An 8,813-nucleotide genomic window follows, 5' to 3' on the forward strand; every position below is an offset into this window, starting at 1 on the left:
ATGGGTATTGGCCAGACCGAACAGACCGAAATATGGGTATTGGCCAGACCTAACAGACCAAAATATGGGTATTGGCCGGACCGAACAGACCGAAATTTTGGTATTGGCCAGACCGACCAGGCCGAAATTTGGGTGTTGGCCGGACCAAACAGACCGAAATTTGGGTATTGGCCAGACCGACCAGGCCAAAATTTGGGTGTTGGCCAGACCAAACAGACCGAAATATGGGTATTGGCCGGACCGAACAGACCGAAATTTGGGTATTGGCCAGACCGACCAGGCCGAAATTTGGGTGTTGGCCAGACCAAACAGACCGAAATATGGGTATTGGCCAGACCGAACAGACCGAAATATGGGTATTGGCCAGACCGAACAGACCGAAATATGGGTATTCGCCAGACCGAACAGACCAAAATTGCCATTGGCCAGACGGAAGGCGCAACCCAAATTTTTTCCAGACCATTGTGGACGGTCTTACCGGCTCTCCTGTCCGCGACCCAAGTCGGTCTGGCCAATACCTGTCTTGGGCCGCGGACTTCATCCTGGAAACATTGACGCTGTTATCAAAGAATAAAAAAAATAATGTTTGGCAATTGCAAAAAAACTATTTCAGTAAAAGTAACAAAGAAAAACTAGAAAACATTCTATTTCTCTATTATTCAAATGTTCACAATAAAACTGAACTTAACAAGAATTGTTCAAAAAGCTGCTACTATTTTTATTGACTATGTGTTTTCGGATTGCAGCAAACCTTTTAATTTGACACGCCTTGTTATGAGACCATTTAGAAGAAGTGTCCATATAAGAAGACAATATCAGATCATTCAGTTTTCCTGAGCAAAAATGGACATATCACCTATATTTTAAAACAAATAAATTTCAGACAAGCTCTTCTTAATACTTGCGGGGCAGAAAATTACCGATGAAAAACTAAAATTTAACGTTTTTTAACTTTTTTCAAGCCTTTGAATTACACTCACCGAGACAAAATTTTGATAAAAATTAAAATTCAAGAACCATATCTCAATATATCGAGAAATTTTTTGAAAACTAAAAACCAAGAACTAGAAAACAATTTTAATTTCCGTCTAAAAGAAGGTGAACATTTAGCCTTTAGAAAATTCAAGGAAAAGATAGGCCACATGTCAAATGTTAATTTTAAAGAATTCTTTAAATCTTTACTTTCTTTATTCAAAAAGTGCAGAGAATGTTAAATAAAATTAGTGGAGTAATTATATCAGCGGAAAAAGACCAAATTAAACACTCTGAAAGATTGAGAATTTTTTGAAAACTAAAACCCAAGACCTAGATACCAGATGGATTTTCCTTCTAAGAGAAAGTGAACATCTAGCCTTCAAAATTTGTCCAACGCTGATTCCAACGAGTTCATTATTTTTCAATTCTGTATGTGCAATAAGTGCGAAGAAATTTGAATTTAATTGATGAAATTCGTAGTTCAGCGAAAAAAGACAAAAATAGAGACTCCGAAACATCGAGAAGATTTTTAAAAACTAAAATCCAAAAACTAAAAAAACCGATGCATTTTCTTTCTGAAAGAAAGTAAACATTTAGCCCAAAAAATTTGAGGGAAAAAATAGGCCAATTGTCCAACACTCAACTTAACGAATTCTTTGGTTCCTTACTCTCATTATCCGAAAAGTGCAGATAATTTTAAATTTGGATAAAGAAACCCGTAACTCAGTGGAAAAAGAAAACCAATGAAACACTCTGAAAAAGTTTATGTAGACATCGTAACTGAGCCCAATAAATGCCAACGGGTAAAATTATTGATTCCAGCAATTGAGTAAAATTAATAATTTAAGTCGAAAATAGACTGAGACTCTCACAATCAGGGGAAATGTCTCTAATATGGAATTAATCTTCTATTCATCCCTGTTTGTAATCAACGTGTGTTTTTATAGGTCTTTTTTCCAGTAATTCTGAAGACTGCGTATGTTTCCGCATATTAAAGATGAAATGATTTAGAGGAACTTGAAAATAATAGCCAAATATCAAGTATCCCTTGGGTATCTAATGTCAATGAGATTTTAGTAAAACGGCAAATAGATGAGTTCCAGAACAAATATGGGTTACTGAGTAGAAGACAATGTGGTTTCAGTAAAAAAGCTCAAAATATGATGCCTTAGTATCCGCAACTAAATTTTAGGATACTAATCTGAAAAAAAAAATTTGCTTCAGCTGCGTTCAGGGATTTATCTTTAATTTTTGGTTTTTTGAATCATAAAATTTTATAAGCAACAATTGCAAAATTGGATTTTATGAAAATTTTTTTATTAATCTATGATAGTTTCTTTTCATTAAGCAGGCAATAGATACCAGCAAATTACACTGAGTTCAAAGGAATTATATTTGCGGGCGGGTATCTCCAAGGTACGACAAGTTGACTCTAATTGTCTTTTTTATTTCGTATTGCACTGAATAAATCAATCTTTTTGATTTTTTTGTTAGTTGAGCAAGCCAGTTAATTTGAATAGTTTTTAGATCAATCAATTTTTTGTTCAGTTTTTAGTGATATCATAATCTTCATTCAATTGAGATTCATTTTGTCTATGGTTTGAATGTTCATATTAAAACTGAACTTACCAATGTTTTCATAAAGGGTACTACTCTTTTTGGCTATGCATTGTCGGATTGCGGTTTTCAGCAAACTTTTATTGTGACACTCCTTGTTAAGAAACTATTTTGCAGAAGTATCCATTTTAAAAGATATCATTAGATCAAGCAACTTCGTTGAGCTCAAATAGATTTATTAACCATCTTTTAACAACAAATTTTCAAAGACGAGCTAATATTAATATTTGATGTGCAGAAATCTACAAATAAAAAATTACTATATAAAGCTTAACTAATTTTTCATTTTTTTCAAGACTCTAAAAAAGATAATCCAAGATAAATTTCTCTAAAAAAGATAATCCAAGAATCATATCTCACAAGATCGAATATTTTTATGAAAGTTTTAACCCAAGAACTAGAAACCAAATGCAATTTCTGTCTAAAAGAGGTCTGTTTGCATTCAAAATTTTTCAGAACAAATTAAGCAAATTTTCCATCACTGATTTTTACGAATACTTTAATTTTTTACTCCCTTTATCCAACAAGTGCAGATAATGTTGAATTCATTTAATAAAATCCGTAATTCCGCAAAAAAAGAGACAAGAAAAAACACCCTGGAAAATGTTTTTGAAGACATTGTAACTGAGCCCAAAGAATTTAAACCCAATAATATACTGATTCCCGCAATTAAGTAATCTCAACAATATAAATAGTTGAAATCAATTGAGACCCTCAAATCTGGGAAAAATTTCTCCAATATAATTTTAATCTTCAATTCGTCACTGAGCTAAAATGTAGCTTTAAAATATATGCATCTGAATATTTGAAGGGGCGTCACTTATTTCTCCATGATCTTTGAAGGACGATGGATCAACCGTCAGCAAGTATCTTAGCTTTATAATAAACGAGCGCATTTTTTGTAATGAGCGATAGGTCAGTTTTTCAAAAAGCTCTCAAGTCTCCTTATGTTTCACCAGTTTACAAAAGAAATGATTCAAAGAAACCGGATTATATAATGCCAATATCGATTATCCCATCTGTATCTAATGTAAAAGAAATCTAAGTGAAAGAGCAAACAGATGAGTTCCTGAACAGATATGGGTTACTGAGAAGAAAACAGTTTCGACTCAGAAAAAAGCGCCCAAATTGATGCCTTTGTATAAACAACCGGATTTTTAAAGATTACTCTGATGAAAACAATTTTGTATCAGCTGCCTTCTGGGATTTGTCTGACGATTTTAGTTCTATGGACCAAAAATATTTTGACTAGAAAAAATAAAAAAAATGGATTTGATGAAAAAACATACTATTCATGGGTAGTTTCATTTCGTCAAGAATACAAAGAGTACCTGTAAACTACACTGAGTTCGACGAAATTTTTTTTGATGAAGGGTTTCTCAAAAGTACGGCAAGTTGGCTCTGTCTGGGAGCAAAAGTATTGGTTTCTGTTTTGCTGTCTTTTTTATTGCGTATTGCAGTGAATAAATCATTTTTTTAACTTTCTTTTTGTGTTCAGCAAGCCGCTTGGTTTGATCAGTTTGGCGTTCAGCCTTCGGTTATTTTGTGATCTTCGCTTTCGTTTTCCTAAAACATTTTTCCCAAAGCGAAATACCATGACACGCAAAACTTTTGGGTTCAATTTTGTAGGCGGTTGAATACATTAGAAACCGCGAAACGTCTGCGTCTAATTTTAACTGACTATAATAGATTTGTGTCAAAGCTTGTACGTAGCGCAGTATTAGAAGGTCACATTTAAATTTTTCTCTCCATATCGTCTGTGAAAAAAAAACTTGTGGCAAGGCAAGTACTGTTTGCGTTTCTAATGAGTTTCGAAGAATACAAGTAGTATCGTATGTATACAGGAAGATCGGGGGGGGGGGGAGATCCTTTGGAGATCCGTTCAGCAGAGGGGGATCCCTGATCCCTTAGGGGAGATCTTTTAAAATAGGAAAGTGGTAATTGCGCTACATGTATTTGTCTGGTGGCTTATTGTTGGTATTGCGCTATTGGAAAGCCATTCCAGTTTCAACTTTTCTTGCGTATTTGTGGCAAAACCTAGCAAAGTAGATTTGAATTAAAGCTGAATTTATACGTTACAACATATAGAATAGAATTGTTATAGAAACTGTTATAGATAAGAGAATTAAACACGTACAAAAGCGTCAAATTGCATACAAAATAGCGCATTGTTTTGTTAATTAAGAGTCTGATTCTATCGCTTCATAATCAATAAATGGGTTATACACTGGACGTTCTTCTTCTATCTCATTTTCATCGGCAATTTCATCAGAATCAATATCAGACTCTGTGATTGCGGCGGTTCTTACGAAGCCGGGGTCAGGGATTTCAGCGTTGTCAGTATTCGTTTCAACTGTGGTTTCAATTTCCCTCTGGTTTTCAATTTCGTACAACTCTCCAGACGACCAGGAACTCAACGATTCATTATCGAAATTGTCGTCTTCGTCGAAGAAACGATCGTGGACAATATTTATGTGACCAAACGGCAGCGTATCGATCCCATTTTCAAGAATGTATCGTTTATTTTCGAAAGCGTTGAGCGACACTTTATTAATGGTTACTGTATGGAGTTGGTGGCTGCTAGAAGCTATTCTATGGTTTTGCGTGCGGATCAAACGACCAGAGGAGAGAGTTTCTTTGAATCTGTCATGCGTCAGTTGTCGTTGTGCTAATTTTGTGACGCCTTTAGCTGATTTCTTTTCCCCGCCATCTAAATTAAAATATTGAACATTAGGAACAGTCCCAACTAACAAGCTGTATATTGATACGTGTGAGTGTGATGAAAACTAACTTACCAATTGCAATTACTGAGTAGAGTTTCGGCTTGAGAGCACAAAATTCTTGAATAGGCACGCTGGCAAACTCGTCCTTAAACTTCAGGACGACATATTCGTTCACTTTGGAGAAGAGCGGGTGCTGTGGTGGATAATTAGAGAAGTCGAAATGTTGCAAAATATGAATTTTTTGGCGTATATCTTCATAAACGTCTATTGTATTGATTCGATATAGCAGTGAATCAGTATCCGAGTAGAGAACTTTGCAATCAAAATTTGGCTTCATCACTGTATAATGGAATTGGAACATGTGTAATTTGGCCAGATCAAGTACACATGCCCCTACAATAGTGGGTTTGTTCCAATAAATCCGTTTTTTTGCAGTTTTCATTGCAGCCATGCTCTCTCCAAAGATTTTGAACGATTTAAAATGAAAGTTTTGCGTTCTTTGTAGCACACTTTGAGCATTTCGAACAATAACGACTTGATCACGGTTCCTTTTCGACTCGCACGTTTTTCCGAACGCTGAATTATTCATGCCCTTATAGAACTTTTTGCCAAAAGCAGTACTGGCAGCAATCCGGAGACTGGTATTTAGCTCCATGTAGGGTCGCATCCAGTTCGCTTGCTCAAACTTTAATGCCCGATGAAGTTTTGTAATTTTGAGCCCCATTGAATTGTAGAATTGGGCAAGCCGATAATGTAGCGTGTAGCGGTTTTTAGGCAACAGCGTTTGGACGAGTTTTGGCCCAGATGACTTTTCAGGTAAGTGCATCTGTACTTTCAAATTTTTCTGGTAACCGCTCAGCCAAGAATGTTTGATTTTCAATTTGGGTGGCGCCAGAGGGTAATCTTGATGAGCTTCATGAAATTCGGGTGGATAATCAATATCAACTTCAATTATGTATCCATGCTGTGCCGTTGACGAAAGTTTGACTACATCCTCGAGCGTGATGTGTGCATCTAGCGCAAAATCTTTCAAGGGCAAATGATCGCTCTGCAATACGCCGCCGTAGAGGTTATTTGCGTCTAGCATCAACGCATATGTAGACGGCTTAGAAGCATCATAGTTCGGCAGATGACAGTTGTTTGCTTGAAAGAGTCGTTGCTCATAGATTGAAGACACTCCTCCGCGCATCATGTTCTCTACAAGTTCAAGTTGTTCTCTCTCGGTTAGCAAATGCAGGTCGGGTTTGCAGACCTTGAGGAACGCATCTCCTGATAAATTTGATGCTCCATAGTACTGTGCGCAATCTAAACCGTACGTGTCATAGCAGATATCTCTGAAAGCCTCAAAAACGCACGCCAAGAGCAAAGTGTCACAGGTTAGATAAAGGTCGTGGTAGTCGCCGATGTTTTGACAACCAAATTTTGAAAACACTGTTTGAGCATGATTGTAGTCGGTTTCGCTGATAGTGACTTCACCGCCATGCAATGTATTTTTCCATTCCGATAATGGAGGCAACACTTTTTCTTCAAACACTTGTTCTGATGTGATGTAGGAATAACAGTAAAAACCTTTTTGGCAGAGAAGTTGAAAATCGCTATTGAAGTAAGATTCATACTTAGAGCGTAGAATGTCAAAGCGATTTTCAGGCAGATCAGCTACCAAGGACTCGAGAGATTGGGGCATGAAGTTAAACGAGTCAATTAACCTTATGTATTCGAAGATGGGTACTTGTTGTCCGGCCTCCGACTCAAAATTTTTTATGAACACTCCAACAGAGAGTGATATATAGTTTTCGTCCGTAGAAGGTATAACTTCAAACTTCGTTTCTGGCCCGCACTCTGCTAGTGCAAGACATATATGATGAATATCATACTTTTTGATATTATGACCAATCATTGGCGTAAAGTTAGATGTTCTGCGACGAGTGTTACAGAGTTGATGCGCCCACCCTAGAAAATGACCATCGTAGTGACAATGGTCAAGAACAAGCTCAGCCTTATCGTTTATTTCGTTTTCACAGATCCAACATCTTGTGTTATTTTCACGCGCTGGAACAGGTCCTCGGTAGGGTCCGTAGAAAGCTCGTTTTCGGTTGTAAATGTCCCGCGCCAGTACGTGCAAAGATTTTACAAATTCGTTCATACAGTTGTCACCTCTTTTGAGTTCAAAGTAGACAGGAGTTGCTTTACCGTGTTCTATGGCTGCTATTGCATAACCACAAGGTTCATGTTTTTCAATTGCAACTGTGTAGGAAGTAGAGGGTGAGGGTTGTGCTGTAGCGAATGGAACAAGATAAGATTCTGTGTCAAAGTATAGAACGATAGGAAGAAACCAGCGTGCTTTCCAGTTTCTGAACTGTAGGGAAGTGTTGCTTTCTTTTGGCATAACAATTTCTGCTGCTGCATGTTCACTGCATGTTTTAACATAGTTTTGATAAGTTTCTCTGTTTGTACACAAATGAAAACAATTTCGACAAATACGCTGCGCTGCACGGTGCGCTATACCTTTGAAGTATGCGACAAATCGTTCCAGATTCAAGATGAGAACGTAGTGATGGGCATTCTCATCGTGGAGGAGAAGAAGGTCCATTGTGAAGGATTTGTTTGGCTTTTTGGAAACGTAGATCATCACCAAACGTGTTCCCTCGATTCTGTAAACAAAACAGATTCATGAAGACCAATACAGTTTTGACATTTTGATTCGTTTAGCAGGAATATTTGAATTTTATTGATATTATTAAAGAAACACTTACCCGAAAACATTGACGCGAACGTCGTTGGCGTCCTCAAAGTATGGGATCCTGTTTATGGGCATGGGCATCTGATAGTCTCCAACCGGCTGTCGTTCCGCATTCTTGTACGTATCTGGATTCGTCTTTTCAGTTCCCGATCGACCTTCTGTCAGTAAATTGATTCGATTTTTGATCTGATACGCGGCAACGAAACAATACACGAAGCAGTTGTGATCAAAATGGTTTCGTATGTTGAGCAATGAGCGGCATCCGTTCAGGAAACCAGGTAGAGCTATATATGACGATGCATGCACGGGGGCAAAGGCGGCTACCTTGATTTCCAGTCTGTTTACTTTGCGCAGAATCCATCCACTGCCTTGTGACGAAAACATGAAGAGAATATTCAACATCTTACTCCACATCTTGAAAAAAATCTTCGTTTGAGAGTCCATCCAAGTACACTGTAGTCATTTCAGAGCTAGCAAAGATTTCGATAGCTTGTTCTTCGTTGTCATTTTCGTTTCTTTCTTTGTACAGATCCAGAGACACAACAAACTGAATTTTTTTTGGCTGCAATCGAAACTTCGCTGTATATAAGGTCCGTTATGATGTCTCTATTGTTCAGCATGAACTCCATGAGATCTTGGTCGTCCTCCGTTCCATCAATAGTGAAAACTTGAAGTGCTCCTTGAAAGGCGGATTCTGTTGGTCTTCTGCTTGTTTCACTAGTTCTCGAGGGCAGTCCATGTTGATCTCTTATGTGTGT

At 37.4% G+C, this 8,813-nt stretch overlaps 1 protein-coding gene across 1 annotated transcript; it reads right to left on the reverse strand.

The window, feature by feature from the left end:
- Window positions 1–4,772: 4,772 nt before the first annotated feature.
- Window positions 4,773–8,469, reverse strand: LOC142352938 (uncharacterized). The gene is made up of 4 exons (XM_075405095.1): window positions 8,069–8,469; window positions 7,821–7,966; window positions 5,388–7,589; window positions 4,773–5,302 (listed from the first exon to the last, which is right to left on the reverse strand). Exons 1-4 carry the CDS (start codon window positions 8,467–8,469, stop codon window positions 4,773–4,775), a joined length of 3,279 nt encoding a protein of 1,092 aa, XP_075261210.1.
- Window positions 8,470–8,813: the final 344 nt, after the last annotated feature.

Source organism: Convolutriloba macropyga, chromosome 14, assembly GCF_964194025.1.
Source record: "Convolutriloba macropyga chromosome 14, txConMacr16.3, whole genome shotgun sequence".
Classification (NCBI taxonomy): Eukaryota; Metazoa; Xenacoelomorpha; order Acoela; family Convolutidae; genus Convolutriloba; species Convolutriloba macropyga.